Source organism: Pteropus medius, unplaced genomic scaffold, assembly GCF_902729225.1.
Source record: "Pteropus medius unplaced genomic scaffold, Ma_sr-lr_union100, whole genome shotgun sequence".
In the NCBI taxonomy this organism is placed as follows: domain Eukaryota; kingdom Metazoa; phylum Chordata; class Mammalia; order Chiroptera; family Pteropodidae; genus Pteropus; species Pteropus medius.
Window position 1 is genome coordinate 16,096,431 of NW_024351729.1, and position 22,854 is coordinate 16,119,284.

At 31.7% G+C, this 22,854-nt stretch overlaps 1 protein-coding gene across 6 annotated transcripts in view; it reads right to left on the reverse strand.

Annotated features, from left to right (window-relative positions):
* KANSL1L (KAT8 regulatory NSL complex subunit 1 like) overlaps nt 1-22,854 on the reverse strand; it is a 121,160-nt gene that overhangs the window by 4,902 nt on the left and 93,404 nt on the right. For 5 of the 6 annotated variants that reach the window (XM_039844661.1, XM_039844664.1, XM_039844665.1 and 2 more), the window contains 6 exons: nt 15,758-15,923; nt 12,989-13,096; nt 4,893-5,021; nt 2,392-2,510; nt 1,486-1,610; nt 222-276 (listed from right to left, as the gene is read on the reverse strand). In XM_039844661.1, coding sequence (XP_039700595.1) covers nt 222-276; nt 1,486-1,610; nt 2,392-2,510; nt 4,893-5,021; nt 12,989-13,096; nt 15,758-15,923 — 702 coding nt within the window. The remainder of the gene's footprint in view (nt 1-221; nt 277-1,485; nt 1,611-2,391; nt 2,511-4,892; nt 5,022-12,988; nt 13,097-15,757; nt 15,924-22,854) is intronic. The other variant, XM_039844666.1, reaches the window with a different exon arrangement.

Below are 22,854 nucleotides of genomic sequence, written 5' to 3' on the forward strand. Positions count from 1 at the left end.
ATATTTGGCTTTTCTTTATTTTTTATACATTGTCTTTGCAGTCAGATTTGCACAAAAACTTTTTCTAATCAAATTAATATCCTTAATGAAGAACCTCCATAAGTAAAAAGAAAAAAAAAATCAGTGTACATTAAAGGGCTTATATTTCCTTTTCGTTCCTCAAATATTAAATTAAGCAGACTTTAGAATATATAAAATCCCTTAAGTGAAAGGCAACTTACCTCCTCTTCACCTATATTATATTCATCCAAAGGCTGAAGAACAACCATCCTCCAGCTGTTGAAGATACAAACCAATTTCAAACAGCTCTAAGTCAGTAGTTGCTAATAAACTGGCTCAACAAAACAAAACAAAATAAAAAACATGCGGATTTGTAGCATTTGCCAGTTTCATTGTGTGAAGACTCCCATGCTTGCCTCTCGAGTTCAATAACTGGATCACAGAATTCCTCTACATTTTAAACAATTAGTTCAACCATCCAGCTCTAGCCTACCACCGTGAATTGAAAATGATTATTGCTATAGAACATCATAACCACAAATAACAAATGTTATTTCTTATGTAGATAGAATATATCAACAGATTCTCTGTAGGGATTCTCATACCTCCTAGAGTATTGAGTTCTCTTAATACCTCAAAGAAATTGTTAATAAAAATTAGAAATTAGCTATAATAGAGAACAGTGGAAATTACTGTAGTTGTCACTCAGCTTGTGTCTTTCTAACCTCTTCCTGGTACCAGATTCAGGTTCTTAGAAACTGCTTTCATCGTTGCTAAAGAATTGAACTTCACTGCCAGTAGGAAACAGGTCTATATGGCTTTCAAGGACCTCCAATGTCTGGTTCTAACTTCTTTTGTTGCCCTACACAAAATCTCAGTCTCTGGCTGAGCCTTGCACATGTGTCCATGTGCCTTTGTTGTGGTCTCCCTGTGTGAACATACTCTACCTTTCCTTTCCTTCATGATGTTTTCCCAGACCTTCCCACTCATCTATTTAATGTGTTTATTGCTGACTTGGCAATACGTAAAGATCTTATTTTTGTTGTCACAGGTTTTATCTTACAGTGTGAATACCCAATGCAAAGGCCGTGGCCTTCTTTGAACTTTTTGCAACCTTTTGTAAACTTCCATTTTAAAGAGCAAGGATTATTTGTTAATATAATTATTTATATTCCTAAAGTACCTTTTAATGCCATATATATAACAGTTAACTAAATACCACTCAATGAAAAAAGTGTGCTAATAAAGTAAATAAGTCTTAGGAATTCCCAATTAATAAAAAGTAAGAAGTAAAGTTGTGATATTGTATGGTACTTTTTTCAGCATGAGTACTGTAAAGGTTTCTTTCACCATTTTTCCTTCATGGTTATACAAGTAGAAGGAAGGGGGAGAGGAGCACCTTCTATTAAACTTTTAACTTCACGCTGAAAATTTGTTTATTCAAGAAAAAGAAGAAAGAAAAAATTTAAATGTAAGTATACATACCTTGGAGTAAGTATTTCCTTATACTGGAGTTTCTCTAACTTAGCTGGGGCCACTAATGACATGGGAATCACAATATTATCTATGTCATAAGAACTCTCACTTCGTAGTCTCCGTCGTGTAGTATTCTGCAGCAAAATAGGATTACAGTAGTACCTAGTTATGTGATTATATTCTCATGAGTTATATAAAGATAGTATGGCTTGTACCTGTTATGTAAGTTATATAAATATATTATTAAAAGTCTGACTATAAAATGTTGAGAAAAATAAGAAAGCATACCTATCTTCTGTAAACCAGTACAATCCTTTTTTTTTTTTTTTTTTTGTACGCGTACATTACTTGCATGCACACTTACAAACCTATTTATAACCATAAAAATAGGAATGCCTTAAAATGTAAAACTTACCAGGAAAGATTACTATAAGGCACCCTAAATGTCAATGAAATGATCATTTAACTCACTTTTTCTTAGGAAAGTCTCTGAAATACTTGGAGAGCCATTTAGTAAAGATCATTATTACAATCTTCATTTATGTCTTCCTGGTCCCTAAGCTTCACCCTTGTTTCCTAAATCCTCTCACTTTTTGACTTCTACTCTGACCAAATAACAACAACAAATAAGAACAACACAGGTGCTTGTTCTTATTAGCAAGATAATATGTAGCTTCACATTAAGGAGTAGAGATACTTATGATAAAGTTTAAATTTTTAACAGAAAAGCCATAACCAAGGATTAATGAAGAGTTAGCTTCCTACTAAAAAAATTTTATGGAATTTATTGCTTCCTAATAAGATCTAAATGTGCTAATATGTGCTAGTAAATAGGGGTAATAGAATATGATTTTTTTTTCAAATCAGTTTTAACTATAAAGCAGTTTTATAGAGTTCAGTATACAAAAAACCTACCTGTGATGATGAATTCTGGGTTCTTGATATAACATTGACATTAGTAACAGCAGTAAAATTCCTATGAGGTCCTGATTCTGTGTGCTGAAAAGCAAATTCTTCAAATCTAGTTCTTTCTCCTGCCATGGAAAGAACCATTGAGAATGTCAAACATTAACATGACTTACAGGTATTAGAACTATTTTTCTACTTGGGGAATATGTGATTCTTATCTGTTTATTGGTTTATTTTTTAAATGCACAGGTCAAAAACAATATCTTACAGTCCTGTCACAATTATTTACACTTTCTGGACTCTTGACAGTTTTTACCTACTTCATCTCGTATTTCTTTAATCTCCTCCTTTCCCTTTACTCTTGTTCCTGTTTTCTGTATATTATTCTTGAAGTATTTTTATAATTATGTCCATATTTTTGTGCCTGTTATTCAGAGGTTGAACCTCCAAGCCTTATCCTTTTTAAATTCATATATATATATGAATATATATATGGATATATATATACACACACACATTATATATATATATTCAGTTATAGTTGACATACAATATTATGTTTCAGGTGTACAACAGTGATTAGACATTTATATAACTTATGAAGTGATCACCTTGATTAAATCCAGTACCCATCTGACATCATACATAGTTATTACAATAGTACTGATTATATTTCCCATGCTGTACTCTGTAATCCCAGGACTATTTTGTAACTACTAATTTGTACCTCTTAATCCCTTCCTCCCTTCATTTATCTCCACACCATTCCATCCCAGCCACCCTCAAAATGCTGTCTGCATTTATGAACTTGTTTGTTCATTTATCCTGCTCTCTAGATTCCACATGTAAGTGAATCACATAAAGTCACATTTGCAAGACTTACCTCTTCATTATATTCTCTATTCTCATTTTTTCATATCTTTGACTTTTCTACTTTACGGAGATTTCCCTAACTTGGTCTTCTGACCATTGTATTGATTTTTGAAATTTTTTCTACTATTAAAGCACTGATTTCTAAGTTCCTTTTCTCTTAATTTTTTATAGCATCTTATTTCATGAATGAAATTTCTCTCCTATTATGTTTACTTCTATTCTTGGTATTTTCTCTTTCTTCCATGTTCCTTTATTCCATTTGTTTTGGTTCCCTATTTTGAGTATATATTTATTCACTTATTTACTGCCCTTGTTTATTTTGTTATGGATTGTAAAAAATAATTTTCTGTATAATGTAAAATCTGATGCCAGTCCATATTTACCTTTTCCTACTTGGTACAAAATGTTCTTTATGGCTAGTAGTTTCTTCAAGCCAGAATCTACATATTGAAATTGGTTCTTAACTTCTAGGTTTCTTATAATCTAGAAGAGTTTGTCTTTTCATATTTTCTAGTTAAAGAGACAAGACCAGGTATCCTACACTTCGTGGAGTTGTCTAGTTCTTGATAATAAAGCATTTTACATGGACCCCTGTGTTTTCATCAAACTGGAACTTAGATCTATCAATTCAAGTGAAATGTTTTACATCTTAGGTAATTTGTATTTCATCATGCCTCTTAGAGATACAAGTTTTCCTTTGTTTCAGTATACATGTATGAAAATGTCTCAAAAGCTGGTTGTCTTAAGATTGAGGCACTAAAAAGTGTAATGAGATCTCTGGATGTGGCTGGGAGTTTAATATCGTGCCACACTGGTTGATCAAGTAGTGATTATTAGGTAGTGACTTGACCTGTTATGGTGGGATTTCTAGAGACAGTGATAAATGTGTTAAATCCATCATGTATCATTACAGTCCAGTACATCTTAGATGTAATTATTTTCTAATTTATTGGGCATATTGACATATTACATCTAGGGCACACTTTACCTGATGTGTATAGTATTATATCCCCTGGAACAACAAATAAGATTGAAAAGAGTATATAGATAATTTGCTATTTAATATATATCTTCCCAGGTTTTAGTATTAATTTGCAGTAACGGTGGAACTATCTTGTCTCAAATCCCCACAAAAATTTTATTTCGCATTATTAGAAGAGTTCTAGTTTCAAAGATACAGATCATGAAATTATAAATTCCTAAAGGGAATTGAACTAGGTGGTTGAGTTACCTTGACTTACAATTGCTCAAAAGTCTGAAGCAGCTTCAGTGAATCAATACCTCCATAGTAGATACCAAAAATGGTAATAAATTTTTATAAGGCAACCTTGTACTGACATATTTTGAGTCTAGAACACAACCTTGAAGACTAAATCCTGTCCTGGATGATAGTAGAAGATAACTCTAGTCGGGGAACATAGGAAGGAAATTCTTAATTGCCATAAAGTGGATGGATGCCCAGTCCACAAATAATTCTGAACTGACTACATGAATATGTTTAATGCTCATGGGACCTTAGATGCTTTGTATAGTTAGTGACTACTGGATTATAAACTCTCATGAAGCTAGGGTTCTTTGGAGATCAGAATTTTCAGTTTTTAGTGCTAGTGCTAATAATCCTCATTTTAACCTACCTAATGCTGTTTCACTCAAGTGTCTTTTCTTTCTTCCCTGTAACAGCTGTGCAGAAGATTCTGACCTTATTTGAGGCTTGCATGTAGGAGAATATCCATTTCTCCACTGACTCAGAGAAGTCTTATGTACTAAAACAAATGGAAAGGAAATGTGACATTTTAGTTCCTTAGCACAAACCGATAATGAACATGTTAATATGTTTCTACTTATGTCTTTGCAGAATATTAATATACCATTCAAAATCAACACAATAAATACTTATGTACCAAGTTGGAATACTCCTAAACTGAAAATACCTAGAATAAGATTCCTTAAAAACATCTTCAGGAATTGCCCAGTTTCCTATAGTTGCTCCATTATTTGAAGGGGATAAAAAGGGAACAGTTTTCAACTTACAAAATCCTGTAATTCTTCTAAATTACAAGATTTTATAGACAAGATTGGTTCAGTCTGTAAATCTTGGTTGAATATGATCTGAATCTTTAACTTCCTGCTTACCCTTAAAGCTGGAAATAATTCAGAACCAAGTTAGATTCTGCAGAATCACAACAGGTGGACCTCTCAAGAGCAAGAACCAGATTTCATCAACCTCTGACTGCCTACCACCATTCTTTCACTTTTTTAAAGCAATGAATTTTTTAAAACTTTCATTTAATATCTCTATGCCTCAGTTGCTTTATCTGTAAAATAGGGAGAACAGGCATTAGACATAAGTATATATAACTATTCATAAATGTTAGTTTCATCATGATTATTGTCTGAACCCCATATTTCTGGTACTGAATCAAATGGATTATTTTTTGAAGAGTTTAGAAATGGAAAGGAATGGAAAAAACATATAGGCTGAAGTGCCAAATTCTAACCAACAGTGAAAAATGTGGCCTACCAACAGTAACTGGGTCTTCATTTCAGGATAGCAAAGCACTCAAAAAATTAGACAATTATTATTTTTTTTTACATAGACACATGCACAGATCTGTATAAATACATCCATACTAGGAAGCAAAAATAAATAAAGCAGAATTTGTGAGGAATCTCTGAAAGACTAATACATGGAATTAGACAAGAGCAAACTCAATGCAAAAAGCAAATGGGAAAGTATTACCCCCAAAATGTGATCAACATCAAAAGTGCTCTAGACCTGGAGAAAAGGGAAACGAAGCAAGACAATTATTTGGAGCATCTAATAGGATGCCAACACATGGCAACACCTCAGCCAGGCTCATTGGTGAGAGATTATCTGTTTTAAGAAAAAATCTGGGAGCCTTGAGCAGAAAAATGATGGGTGAAGAGAGAAGGCAATGCCCATATGCCCCATTTGAAACATATCCTGCCTATCCCTAACTGCCTCTGAAAAATGGTATAGAGTGCAAATTTCTACCCTTTTCATGAAGAGCATCCCATAGTGACAGAATAGTCTTAACTGAATATCAGCTTTAAAGATGAGAACACATGACTCCAACAAAAGTCTGAATACCAACACCATAAAACAAAGAGGTACAACAAATTTCAAGAAATAGTTAAGGGTCAAAATAATACAGATTAGCAAGCCTTTAAAACACTAATATTGCCAACAGAAACAGGCAAAAGGTCTCTCTAGAAAGACCTTAGAAATTGAAAATTCAAATTTAAAATAATCACTACCGGGGCTCAATAATGGAAGGGACACAGCTGGAAATCAAAATCAGTGGGTTGGAAGAGGAATTGCAGAACTCAAAGGAATCTAGAATGATGGGAAATATGAAAAAGGACGAACCAAAATGGGATAACAGGAGATAATAGAGAATGCATGGGAGGCTATATTTGAAGAAATGATAGCCAAAAAATTTTCAACAATGATACCCTAAGATTTCAACAACTCGAGTGTCACAGATGGGGAGAGGGGGAGGAATCTAAATCATACAGCACATCACAATAAAGATACCCTAAAAATTATCAGAGAAGGGATAAAAACATTACTGCAAAGGAATGAGAGATAGACATAAACCAAAACTAGATGAGGAAAACAGTGACTTTAAAAAACTAAGAGAAAATGTTAGAACGAAATGGCCTCCAAGATTTCTCCCCCTCCCCCGCCGCCCCCCAAAAAAGACTGCAGTGAAATATATTAAATAGAAAACAAGATGGCAGGCATAATTCTAAACTCATTTCTAAAAAGAACTAGAATTATAAGTTAGGTTTTAAAATGTATACATGCCTGGCACATGTAGGTGTTTCAGTAATGCTCACTTGTTTTAATAGAATTATTTCTGGAGTATTTGAAAGCAAATTCCAAACAGTTCACCTTTCTCCTAAAAGCAGTTCACCACCCTTCTAAAAGTACATCAAACATTTTGAAGAAAAAAACACTAAGCTTATGCTTTTTATTGAATATTATTCAAAAGTTTTCTTTACAGTTACTTTTTTTCTTCTTGGTGTCTTGTTAGGTTTCAATGGGACTAATGAAACAGTAGGAAATATATGACAATTCAGTGTCTAATTATACACATTATCTGTCCTATTTATAGTAACCTTCCCAGCCTTTGGGTTCTTGCTCTCAAATCCTCTCCTAGATTTCATCCTAACATACCTCGACCCAGTCAGTATCTCTTCTATCTCCTGCCTTCCTTTCCATCCTTTTCATTTATTTATTCAATAACTTTATAGAGATCCAATTACACAGCAGGCACTGTTATACCTTGGGAAAACAATGGTGACTAAAAACTGGCATGGTCTCTGCCCCAATATAGTTTACGGACATTATTCAACAATTGCAACTAATGTATAATAGAAAACTACTATTGAGAGAAGTTAATGAGAGTATATAATAGTATGACAGCTCTAGGAAACGCTTCCCCAGATAAAGTGAAAGATTTCAAATATGAACAGAATATCTGATGGCAAGGGGAAGAAAGAGAATGGTATGTACAAAGGTGAAAGGCAGCAGGGAAAGGACAAATTTGGCAAGTCAACAGCAGTTAGGTAGTACAGAGTATGGAAACATAGTGAAAACGAACCATAAATAGGTAGGAGCCAGCCTATGTAGGCAGGGCTTTAGGGATTCTCTATTAAGAATATTCTCTCTGAAATATAAGAAGGGAATGGGGGTGAGGGGCAAGTGTGACATCATTAGACTTGCATATTGAAAAGATCACTTGGTACAGAGATTGGAGGGAAATAAAAATTGATAAGGCTATTTCAGCAGTATAGATAAGGGATCATTAAGTTGGACTGTGAGCGGTAGAAATGAAGATAACAGCACCAGATTTGAAATAAATATATAAGACTGCACTGAACATAGGTGAAGAAGGTTGAGCCCTAGGTTTCTGTCTTGCCTGTGGGTGGGCTATTGTTCCTCTCTCATCTGTCCACTCAAAAAGTAATAAATTTTAATTTGACATAATTTCAGACTACAGAAAACTTGCAATAGTACAAGTAAGTCCTGTATATCCTTTACTTAGATTCTCCAAATGTTAACATTTTATCATATTTGCTTTATCTTTTTGAACTGCAATAAAGTTGTTGACATGATACCCTAACTATGTCAACATGTATTTTTAAAAAACAAGGAAATTCTTTTATAATAGCCAGCCACACAATGATCAAAATCAAGAAATACTAGTAGCTATGTAGATCTTACTCAAAATTCACCAATTATTCCTATAATGTTCTTTATAGAACATTCTGATCACTCTGCACTCAGTTTTCAGGTCTCTCTAAAGTTTTCTTGCATTTGAAATGGTTCCATTGTCTTATCTTTCGTGACTGAATATTTTGATGAGTACAGGCCCTTAAATTGGCTTTGTTTGGTATTTTTTCACAATTGGTAACTAACCATCTGCTCACTCTTTAATCCATACTCTGTCTTTTCTCTCCTTCCTTGTTATCTGACATCGGCAGGGCTGTCAAAGCTGTCCACTTTAATGGGCAGTCCAAAATAAATCCAAGGTCTGGCAAAGCACATATATATCCAGCTACTCACCTTCACACAATTTACCCAAATACCAGGCCATTTTATATATGCTTGAATGCATCACACTATCTCATGGCACTATGACAAGTCATGTGTGTGTTTCCATTTTAAAACTTTGTTACTTAATATGGGCCAACAGCATTTGAATTACCTGGGACCTTATTAGAAGTGCAGAATCTCAGACCCCCATTCCAGAGTTACTGAACCAGAATCTACATTCTAATGATATCCCAAGTAATTTACACATTAAAGTCTAAGAAGCAATGATTTGAACACTTCTCCTTCTTCCTCTAAATTCCAATTAAGTATTAAAAGCTACACTTGTCTGGAGTTCTTGTTGCCCTTTTCCCGTGACTCTTAACCTTTCCTTCCTCTGCCTTTGCCTAGGCACATTCATACACCCTCTCTTCTTTTTAGAATACTTTTATCATATTTGTGCCCATCACATCCTCTAATAATTATTTGTGTCTGCTTCCCTTATTACAATTTCTTTGATTTCCTGTGATTCACCTTTGATTCTTCAGCACTTAATAGTCTACCTGGCACAGAATAGGTACTCAATAAATGTTGAATTCGTTTTACTTAATTCTATAGAAATCAGTAACAGTAAAATAAAAATTAATGACTAGCTATTTAAAACAGATATGATAAAACCTAATTAATGCTTAATTATTTGGAGAGGAGAGACTGAAATACAAAGAATACTTCATTGATTTTCCTAATACTAAAGCATTCAACTCAAATGTCCTCTATTAATTCCCTATTACTAATATTACATTATTGATGCATTACCATTTTGTGCCTAAAATATTTACACTGCTCTATTTTTAAGTCAGATAAAAGAGCAACATTAGAACAAATAAAATCACCTTACTTATCTAATAGCATAAAATTTCATTTTTGCATATTTCCTTTCAGTCATATAATGCATATTCATATTTCAAATGTAATAATTTTTATTTGAATACATGACTGTATTTTTTAATCCGATAACACACTCATAATTGTTATTTTTTCAGATGGTTGCCTAACATTCCTCTGATTAGAGACAATATAATTTAACTGTTTTTTAGCTGTTAGAGCTGGGTATCATCATGGTATTATTTCTATTATGGACATTCTTAAAATTATCACCTTCCTGCATACACTTTTTTCTATTTTTAAAAAAGTTTAGTCTCAGGATAAATTCCAAGGAGTAGAATTATATTATGAAAAAGTAATACAAGATAACCTATATTTTCCTGTATTTCTTTAGTCTTTTTCCCTAAAGATAAGAAATTGCTTGTGTCCTTAGTGTTTTCATTTTTCTTAACTTTTTACTGTGGAAAAATTTCAACAAAGAATAGGATAATGAACTCCTAAGTACCTATCATTCAGCATCAACAATTACATACTGGTAACCAATTTTGTTTCATCTCTCTCCCACTTTTTTTTTTTTTTTTGCTAGAGTATTTTAAAGCAAATCCCATACATCATATGTTATCTACATCTGTCACCTTGAAGCTCTAACAAACTGATAAAGTATGTGTGTGTTTATGTAACTACATGCATTATTACATCTAACAAAACTAACACTTCATTAATATCCAACATCAGTCCATGATCAAATTTCTGTCTCAAAAACTGTGTGTGTGTGCACGTGTGTGTACAGCTGAGTTCAAATCAGGATCCCCAAGAGGCACAGGCATTGCATTTTAATGATAAAAGAAACATTTTTACATGGTTATAACTGTACCACACATAGAAGTAAAACATTTTTGTCCTTCTTACATCACTTAACATTATTTAAAAAATGTTTTCATTCTTATATGAACTTACAATATTTTTAAAAGCTGTATATTCCACTGTGTTAGTTAACCATATCCCTACTATGCCCTTCAAGTTGTTTGCATTTTTTTATTATGACAAATATGTTAAATATATTTTTAATAAAAGTGGTGTCATATTTAGAATTGGACTAGGTTCGTAGAAATGGATCAGAATACAGAGTTAACAGTTTAGTCATTTATTGTGAGCAAGTATACAAAGTTTTTATCAATAATCTTATTAAACAAAATATATACTTTAAAGGCCTTGTAATGAATATCATACTTACCAAAAGGCTTGTATCAATTCTTACTGCTACCGCAAATATATGAGGGTCCTATTTTAATTACAGTCTTGCCAGAATTGATATTTATAATATTTGAATTTATTAATTAGAAATAGTAAACATTTAGCACAGTGTTTGGCACAAAAGTACTTGGTAAATGTTAGCTATTCTTTCTTTCATTATTATTGAATACACCTAGTTTTTCTAATTCATAAGATATAATTTTTAACATTCAACTCTTTAAACCACCTGGAACGTATTTGAATATTCATCCATCTTAAATTTGTTTTAATGTGCTACGTAAGGTAGAAATCTCATTTTATCTTTTCCCAAGTCATTATTTAATGCCACTAATTACAAAAGAAACAGTTGTTTAAAGCATGTACTCTGAGTCATACTGCTTGGATTTGAATCCTGGCTCTATCACTACTCAACTGTGATTTGGGTAATGTTAGTCAAGGAGAAAAATAATAATACCTACTTTATAGGGTTGTACAGATTAAAGCAACTAATAAACTTAAAGCCTTTCAACCACTACTGGCATATAAGGAATACTTCCTAAGAATAGTTTATTTTTATTATTTATTGATTAGACTATTCTTTCCACGTTGATAGGAAATAATATCTTTATCATATAATGAACTCTTTGGCTTTTTCTTCAGTGTCCTTGGTCTGGCTTCCATTAGCATCACAATATTTTACTGATTATAGCTTTATAATACATTTTGATATCTGATACCTCCTTATTGATCTTTTAAATTTTTTATTGGATATTCAATATTTTCTGATGTAAATTTCAGAATAATTTTTGTTCCAAAATAAGAATACTTGTGTGATTCTGATTAGAATTACATTATAAATTAATTTGAGGAAAAATGACATCTTAAGTTACAATACTTTCTTCTGACAGGAATCGGGTATTTCTCTCCATATAGGCATATACTCTTATGTTCCTTAGTAAACTTTTGAAGTTTTCTTCATGTAGGCCTTTGTTAAATTTAATCTTATATATGTTAAATTTTCATTGTCAGTGTGCCTAGAATTTATTCCTTGTTCTAACTGGTTATTACTGCTATTTATAAATGCTACTGATTTTTAGAATTTTAAAATCTACTTTTCAGAACACTAATTCTAATAGGTATTTCAGTTGATTCTTGAGTTTTTGAGGTAGATGATTATTTCACCTGGAATAATTTCTCTGAGAAGTAAACATTTTGTATGGCTTTTTTGGTTAGCTCTGCAGATAGTCAAAATACTTCTCATTGCTTTCAAGCAAAGACAGTGTCCCCATCCCCATTCAGAGTACTCATAAACGTTTCATAAGTTTTCAAGTTTTATAATTTTAGTTTTATAATTTTAGTGTTATATTTAAAATTCTTGGAACCAGCTGGAATTGATACATATGAAACAACTGTGCAAACAAACTGTCCCCCACAAGACTAATAGTAGTTACTGAATAGTTCTCCATTTTCTCATTAATTTACAGTTTTTCCCTTATATAATAAAGTATAAGCTATGTAGTTTGCTTCATGGATCTACTTTCCTAAATGTATGCAAAATAGAATCTATGCTAACTACTACAGATTTTTGTCATGTTTCCTTATGTGGTCGGGATAGATTCTCTCAATACTTTTTCCAGCAATTCCTTTTATAGTTTCTTGTTTATTCTTCCCAATGGGCTTTACAATGATTTTAAGAAGACAAAATTCTATTAGAACCTCATTTATATTGCATTAAACATATAAACCAACAAGAATAATTGCTATCCTTATTAATTTTACCATACAGGAATGCTTTTTTTTCACATTTATTTAAATTTCCTTTTATATTTATAGACCATATTTAAGAATTTTCATTCAGTAAGTATCACACATTGTTAGCATTACTCTCGTGTATTTTTTATTCATGTGTGTGATTTGTGAAAAGTGAATATTAAAAATTAAGGATTTACATTTATTCCTTTGTTAAATTGTATTTCCTTAGAAAACAAAAGTATAAGTATCTGAAAGATATAAAAGGTATATAAAATACAAGATTTGTAAATAACATACCAGATGATGGAGATATGATACAGTCTCCCAGAAATTTATTTTCAGCAAGATCTCCTTTTATTTCAGTCTTTTTTAACAATGTTTCAAAGTGAAAATGGAGAGGCACATCTGGAAAAATAAAAAAAGTATTTTCAGTGAACACTTTTTACAGGCTCTAATATTAAGACTGCTTTCTTTCTATAAATAGCACATAAGCTTAGACAAATGAGAAAAAGCTTGAAAAGTCACAACTTTCTGACATGGCAGAATACTTTTTCAAAGCATACGGGTAGCAATATTTTGGAATTACTGATTATATGTACTAAATAATCAAATAAAAATGCTAATAATGAACAACTTCATAAACTAAAATAGTTCATAAGATGAACAAAATTGTAAGTATTAATAAATACTATCACAGATGAAACAAATGTACCCAAAGGGTCTTTAATAAAACATACAGACAGACCTGTCTGACTCTTTTTAAGTCCATTCCATCCCACCGCACAACTTTTGCATCTGAAATAATGAGGTTTCCAAAAGATATAATTACATGGTTTTAATTACTTGAGGGAAAACCACTATAATTCAGATGTATCCTTCTATAAAAATAGCAACTTTCACATTCCCTTAGTTTAATATTATGAATCCTAAGATGAATCTTTTCCAAAGATTCAAACCTACTGCCAAACTAGCTCTCTTCTTTTAAATAGAGACTTAGATATTCAATTCACTGTTTATAGTCTATAATTTTATGATAAAAAGAGGAGCTAAGCAATAAAATGGGCTTCACACATTTATTAAAGGGCTTGTCTTCAATCAATAATGTAAAACCAAAATCATCTTAAAAAACATTTAAGAGACACTTAAACATTTTCATAAGAAACAAACAAAATTTTATAAAGCAGTTGAAATATTGAAAGTGATGCTATTGAAAGAAGGTATTTATTTTTAAGAAAACGAATTATGAATGCATAAATAAGGAAAGACCCCAGGAAGAGTCTGGATTTTAAAGAAGTATCTCTCTCTCAAATGATGTATTTTAATAGTAGATCCATAAGTGTGGATAAATATGCAAAAAAAAAAAAAATGGGTTCATGAGTATCATAGTGTCTGCCCCAAGGGACAGAGGTAGGATGGCTATTCTGTGATCATATAAAAACTATAGGACAAAATGAAAATAAAAATAAAAACTAAACCTGCTTAAACATTTCAGGATTCTGATATTTCCAATTACCAAAACATAAGTTTGTTTCTTCAAAGAAAGATCACTTACTTTTATAAAGAGACTATCATCTATTCTACTACTGTTCTTTATGAGTTGTGGAAAAACTTGATGTAACTAGGGAAGGTCTTTGTTCCATCCATATACCTCCTTTAGTGCCTACCTACACTGTGTGTGACCTGTGTAATTTATCAAAATATTTCATGATGCTTTATTACACTTACAAGTTTACATTTCAGTTGTCTTAAACTTGAATGCAAGTGCCTTGAAGGATTTGTTTGTATTTATACTCCTAACACCTAGTTAGTACCTAGTATACAGATTTTTGTTAAATGAACATAAGAAGACAAGAATAACCCTAATTAGTAGGTGAGGAAGCTAATCTTATTAGAGTAGACATTAAGAGGATTAAGATGAAGGATATTTATACCAACCGTCAGGGTTATGTCATCAGAGAAACAAATTTACTAATAAGAAAACAGGCAGTAAAGAGTAAAGGTTAGGTTGGTTCCAGAGCATGACTACCTCAGATCAAATCCTGCCCCATCACTTATTAGCTGCGTAATCTTAAATGAGAAATTTAACATCTCTAAGCCTGTTTTTTCATATGTAAGATAAAAAGAACAGTAGTATCTATTATCATAGGCTTGTTGCAAGAATTAAACAAGAAACTGTAATGTGCTTATAGGGCCCAGTGTATGCTAAGACTAAAAGTTAGCTGCATTATTATTGTTATATTTTTGTTTCTATTGTTAAGGTTTCCTCAAAGATGGAATAAAATAGTTCCCGGCAGAAAATTACTTCAAAGTATGGTGTACTTAAAGCACTCTAATACTGGTAAAAATTAAACTAAGATTCAGGGCAGGAATAGGTACAAACACTTTACAAAGAGGAGCTTTACAAAGAGGAGCAGTGCCTGGATGCTTAGAAATAAAATCCGAAAAGGAAACAAAGCCTATTTGAGATATCTTTCCATAGAGAGACAAACATGAGATAACCAGTGTGCAGAATGTTTCCTTTTTTACCTTCAATATTTACGTTAGTCCCTATATAAGACCGGAAGTGTTCCAACAGAAACCAAGAACCAGAAACTTAAGGCCGCCTAGGGAAATGGGGATGTATGTGTCTCATTTACTCATTTGTAGATTATAGATATTCTTTGGGTTCAAGAACCGACTATCTCTAAATATAGACAATTTTCTTCTCTCCTAAGAAATCCAATGTTGGTTATAAATGGAGGAATAAAATATGGCAGGGAAAAAGTAACACATTAAAAAAAAAAAAAGACACTGACTTCCTGAGACAATTCAACAGCATAGCCATGTTATCAATAAAATGCTAAAAATTTAACACTCAAAAAATTATTTCCCAAAGTAAATCAAAATTTCCAAGGAATTAAAGACATTAACTCAGCATACAACTTAATTCTTCTATAAAAACTGTTTAGTTGTAATAACCAGTGAGAAAATAATTGACAAAATAAAATTTTATTAGGTTCCTTGTATTTATAGGATTAGATTTCACCATAGAAAATACTCAGTTAAATGTTTTATAAGGAGGCTTACCTGATGGCAATGACAGAACAGAATGAAAAGAAGAATCTAACTCTGATACATGTTCTCTTAATATCTGAGACTTTGAATTGTGTTCACAGCTACTCCACGCTGAAGTTGACTGCAGGCAAGGCTTTTGTGTAGTATTTAAAAACACTGTTTCCTTTGAAGGCAAAGTCTGCAAGGAAAAAGAATAATTTAAAGACTTCATTTTTGCCTGAAAAGTGAATTAGAGTATATAATAGTTATAGTACAGTATCTGAATAACACAGAAAGAAATCCTGACTTAATAAGTCACCTTGGAAAAAGACTTTAACATAAAGTTGTTGAAGGCCTTGAATGTGATGAGACTTGACAGGGAGTCCCTGTTCAGTTTTTCAAAATGAAGATCAATGTCTAAGAAAAGCGGTCTTTATCCTATCTTATGAAGTCATAATAAAAACAAATGAGTTTGAGAAGCTTTAGGTCAAAAGAAAATGGTTACACTCCAGAATAGTGAGATCTGTAAGTGATGGTGAGCAGGTGCTATATTATGAGTTGTGTGTACTCTTTTTCTCCTTGCAACCTGTTAACAACCAATGAATAAAACTAGTCTCTGCAGTAAATTCTAAAGCCAGACAATATCTCCATTGGAACGATAGTAAAGTACTGAGTATTTTATGAGTTTACATTAAATTTAAGATATGTTATTTAAAAAGATATGTAGGAAACATGCAATATGTTACATGAGTTTGAGTTTTTAAAGATTTGAGTCCAGGAATCTTAAGAAAACCATGTTGCTAAATTAAAAAGTTATGTTGCCACAGTAAGACAAACATAATGTGTTTAAATGCTGGATTTTAAAATTATATTTCTGGTCATGAAATTAGTATACATTGAATGGGAAAAAAATCTATAGAGAAAATATTTTTAAAATTAATAGAATTCACTTATATGCTTTCCCTCACTCTTACCTCTATCTCCTACAATAACACTAGGACTCATTTTGATATTTAAAATGCTTATTAGAACTGAGATCTTAAGATGCTATCTTTAAACATTTTTATTTTATAAATTACATTAGGTTTTTCAACTTTGAATTTGAGTTTCCTGGCTAACTTTGGCATTTTCTCTCTGTGTTTCTACAGCACCTTGGGCATATCTATCTCTGCCATAGCATAAGCTAGATTTCGTTTGGACTGTTAGCTTCCTGAGTGTTGGGACTATGTTCAATCTTGTATACCCAGAACTTGACACCATCCCTGACATATAGTTGAAACTTGAATGCTGACCAACTGAATTTTATCTTATTTGTTTAAAAAAAAATTTAAGTGAATGAAACTTTAAATACACGTGTGCCTGAGACTATTTCATTGGGCAAAAAGTCCCTGTTAATATATGCTAAAATTCATCATGTAATAACTTCCATTTATATTCCATTGGCCAAGACTTAGGTTATATAATCATACCTAGCTCAGTGGTTAAGTAAATTGATGAATTTTTATAAAAAGATATAACATGTATATACATGATTATAAGTCATTTCCAAGATTTATTGTACTGATGTGCTGTGTGTGTGTGTGTGTGTGTGTGTGTGTGTGTGTGTGTGTGTGTATGGCAGGGGTTGCTGTTTTTTTTACATTTACAAGATGTTTTTGACTCACTATAGAAATGTTCTTTTATGATGTAGTTCAGAAAGATATATGGAACATTTATTTTAAATTACAAAGAAAAAAATGTGCTAAACTCCCTTTTTTCCATATATGGCTAGAGCATTATAAATAAAAGTTGATAAAATCTGAATATTTACCATATAATAACTTTTCTTGTGCAATTATTCCAAATCCGGGAAACCCATTAGCCAATTTGAAACTATCCTAAATAATTATGGAGACAAGTGAGGGGCATCTAGGAAAAGGCCTTTTTTTTCCCCCTGCAGAGAAAGTGAAGCCCAGGAGGCTGAAAAGGAATGGATGGAGAAATAAGAGAAAAAACAGGAGATTCTTGCCAAAAAAAATTCAAATGTCTTAGAGGGTGTGATCAACAATACCATATGCTGCATAAAAAATTCAAGTAAAAAAATGCCAGAAAAGTATCCACTAAATTTTTTTAACTTTAATAATGAAACATTCATATATACAAACGAACATGTAATTTATAGAGAAGTCATAAAATAATTTTTAAAAAACATCTATACTCACCATCTTACTTTAACAGAACAATACCAATAATACCTCTGATGCCTTTTCCTCCTACTCCGCCTGCAGGAGCCTGTGGAAGATATTGCTACTTTCCTCCTGATATCTGTGCTTTCCTCCTCCCTCTTCAAAACTCCTGATTTTCAGCTGAGCACATCTGTTAAGCTTCCTTGCATCTATAAATTACTAAATTCTAGCCAGAGAACCATGAAGAGAAGTAATGTGTGCAACGTCCATGAAGTGACCTTAAGAAGGTAACTTATTCCTTCATTCTTCTACCTTGCTACTTGTAACATAGCTGTGGTAGTGAGCCACCATAACCATATGGATGAAAGTAATGCTCAAAAGATCAAACGAATTGGGAGGAGCCTGGCTCCTAGATAACCATATAGAGTAGCTGTCATGCCTAGAATATTTCTATCTTTTACAAGACAAAGATATCAACTTACACCTTGTTTATGTAAGTATATTATATATAAACTTATATTTTGTTTCTGTCAAATGCAGCTAAATCTGAATCTTAACTACATATATTGTGCCTCCTTAATCATATCTTTCTCTCACATTTCCAGGAGTAACTGCTATCCTGAACTTTAATTTTATCATTTCCTTGATTTCTTTATATTTTTTCCAAATAAGTATATATAATCCTATACAATTTACTAATTAAATCTATATGCTTTAAAAATGCATATAGACAGAAGAATGTTAAGTATAATTTCCTGCTTTATTACTCAACATTATATGAACTCAATTTATCATTCTTTTGTTTATAACAACCTATAATTGGCCATTCACTTTTTACTCTATGGGGAAACACATGTTTTGATTATTTTTCTATTGGAATGTCTTTTTCTTATTGACTTTGTAAGTTCTCTTTATATAACTAGAAAGTAACAAATCCTTTTTATGTTCTATATATTGCTTCCTGTCTGAGCTTCTTTTCACTTTCTTTGTGGTGTCTTTTGATCAACAGATGCTTTTAAATGATTCCTTTTTAATTATGCCAGGACCATTCAATGGAAAAAAAATAGTCTCATCAACAAATAGTGCTGGGACAACTAGATATTCACAATTAGGAAGCAAAAGAATGAAGTTATACTCCTACCTAACACCACATACAAAAATTAACTCAAAATGGATCAATAACCTAAATATAAGAGCTTAAAGCCATACATATCTTAGGAGAAAACTTAGGGGTAAATCCTCATTACCTTGGATTACGCAATGGATTCTTAGATATGACACCAAAAGCACAAAAAACAAACAATTGGACTTTGTCAAAATTAAAAACTTAGGTGCAATAAAAAGAGAACCTACAGAATGGTAGAAAATACTTACAAAACATATATCTGATAAGAGTCCAGTACCCAGAATATATAAAGACAAATAACTCAATTAAAAAATAAGCAAAGGATTTGAACAGACATTTCTTCGAAGAAGATATACACATAGCCAACAAGCACACAAAAATATGCTCAAGCATCATCGGTCATTGAGGAAATGCAAACCAAAACCGCAGTGAGGTACCACATCATACCTACTAGAATGTCAATAATAATAATAATAATAATAATAATAATAATAAACAAAATAACACATGTTGAAGAATAACAAGTATTGTAGAAATTTTGGGAACCTCATACATTGCTGGTAGGAATGTAAAATAGTTCAGCTGCTATGGAAAACAGTTTACTGGTTCCTCAAAAACTTAAATATAGAATTACCATATGACCCTGTAATTCTACTACTAGGTATAATTTGCCCCATTTCAACAGAAATAGCATATTATATAAACTCTTCTATACCTTTTCTCCCTAGTAAACAGTATATCTTAGGGACTTTTCACATCAGTTTGTATAAAGCTTCCTCATTCTTTTTTTATAGTATTCCAGTGTATGGATATACTCTAATGTATTTAGCCAGTATTCTGTTGATGAACATTTGGGTTATTTATAGTTTTTGCTTTTACAAGCAATGGAGCAATGAATGATCTCATATCACATTAATTCATACTTTAAAAAATAATTGAGATGACATTCACATTACATAAAATTAACCATTTTAAAGTGAAAATTCTATGACATTTAGTACATTTACAATTTTGTGCAACCACCACCTTTATCCAGTTAAAAAAATTTTTTTACTCTAAAGTAAAACTCCTTGCCCATTAAGCAATTTCTCCCCATTACCTCATCTATATCCACAGCTCCTGACAACCACTAATTTCTAAGGATTTATCTATTCTGAATATTTCATATAAATGGAATCATACAGTATGTGACTTTCTATGTCTGACTTTTTCACTTAGCATAATGTTTTTGAGGTTTATCCAGATTGTAGCATGTATCAGTACTTCATTATTTTATGGATGAGTAACAGTCCATTTTGTGTATATACCACAATTTGTTCATCAATTCTTCCACTGATGGACATTTGATCTGTTTCCACATTTTGGCTATTGTGGATAGTGCTGTTATGAACATGAGTATATATGTACTTGAAAATATTTTTTAATTTTGGTGGGATATACAGGCAGACCTCAGAAATACTGCAGGTTCAGTTCCATGCTACCATGATAAAGCAAATACCAGAAAAAAGTGAGTCACAAATTTTCTGGTTTCCAAGTGCATATAAAAATTATGTATACACTATACTATAGTCTATTAAGTTTGCAATAACACTGTCTTTTTATAAAAACAGTATACATACATTAATTAAAAAATACTTTATTGCTAAAAATGCAAGTTATAATATTTTTGCTGATGAAGGGTCTTAGTTTCAATTTGTAAAAATGCAATATCTGTGAAGCACAATGAGGTGCACAATAAAATGAGGAATGCCTATAAATGGAACTCATCCATGTCGGGGCAAGTTTCTGTACACATTGTGATACTGAATTTCATTATATGAATACATTATAATTTATGTATCAATTCTATTATTGATGGACCACTGGATTGTTTACAATTTGTAGCTATTACAAATAATGCTACTCTGAATAGGATTATACATGTTCTGCTAATGTACAAAATCCTATGCAGTTTTAGGATATCTTTCCAGAACTGTAATCTTAAATTACAAGTATGTTTATCTTCAACTTTACTAGAAAGAAGCAAACGATTAGCCAAAGTGCTTGTACCAATTACTCTCGACCAACACTGTGTCCCCATTGTTCTAAATCCATACCAACATTTGATATTATTCTAATTTTAAAAATTTCCCAATCTAGTGGGTATAAATTGGTATCTCGTTAACTGGATTTTTTTTTTTTTTTGCAAATTACCAATAAGGTAGTAAGTTCTTTAAAATGGTGCTGGAAAACTGTAATTGGATCTCTGTCCCTGACCATATATAATAATCATCCAGTGGTAGATTATAAGATTAAATGTAAAAGTAAACAGTAAAGGGCATTTTAGAAGATACACAGAATACATGATCTCAAAGTAGGAAAATATCCAAATAAGCCATGAAGTTGTAAAATTAACTACATTAAAACGAAGAATTCCTATTGAAAAGACAATGAAACACAAGCAGCCAATTGGAAGATATTTGCCACACATATACAACCATAAGCTATAGTCAGAAAATGAAGAATTACTAAAATAGAAAAATGTGAACCAATTAAAAGTATGCAAAAGAACTAGAACATGCCAGTTTCATAATAGAGAGATTCTACCCATCCAACAAATAAAGAGATTACCCTTTCCTGACTACTCTCTAGTACCACTTGTCTTAAATCAAGTGTCCATGTACATTGAATCTGTCTCTGAGTTCTCTATGATTTCACTGTTTACTTCTAAAGCGCTGAACCCCTGCATCGATACCACACTGCCTTAACTCCTATAGCTTTAAAATAGTATTTGATACCTGGAAGAACAAGTCTTATCACTGTGTTCTTAGATATCATCATATTTACTCTTAACCATTTGCATGGGCATATAAATTTTTAAGTGGATTTGTTATGTTCTAAAACAAACAAACAAAAAAACCCCACCACACAAATACATAAAACGAATTACTTTTTGAGATTTTGACAGGCATTGTATTAAAGCTATGAGCCAATGTGGAAAGAACTTCTTTGCAAGATGTAGTATTCCTATTATGAATATATATATATATATATATATATATATATATATATATATATTACCCTTTATCTAAATGTTCTTTAATATCTCTCAGTAAAGTTTTATAAGTTTTTCTGTAATGGATTTGTATATCTGTGACTAGATATATGACGACGTACTTGATAAATCTTGATACTACTGTAAATGATATCTTTAAAAATTAATTTTACCTTTTGCTGGAAAATAATTTTATACACTGATTATGAATTCAAATAATTCATGTTTATTCTTTTGAATTTTGTACAAAAACAGCCTACAAATGACCATTTTGATCCATCCATTCTAAATTATATATCTTTTATTGTTTACCCAACTGTACTGGATTATCCTTGCAGGAAGAGGTAAAATACAAGTGACGATGTGAGAGATCCTGTGTCAGTCTCAAACTCAAAGAAAAAGCCTTCAGTGTTCACCATTAAGTGTGATATTTAACATACACGTTTATAGATAACCCTTTTAAAAATCAGATTAAGAAAGTTACTTTTCTTGTGATGCTTAAAAAGCAGTTCTGAGAGGGAAGTTCATAGCTATACAGTACTATGTCAAGAAACAAGAAAAATTCCAAATAAACAATCTAACTCTACACCTAAAGGAACTATAAAAAGAACAAAAACTCAGAGTAAACAGAAGGAAATAAGTAAGATTGAAGCTGAAATAAACAAAATAGAAATTTAAAAAATAGATAAAAAGTCAATGAAACTAAAGGCCGATTCTTTGAAAAGACAAACAAAATTGACAAACCTCTAGCCAACTCAGCAAGAAAAAAGGAGAGCCCAAAGAAAATTATAAAAAGAAGTTACAA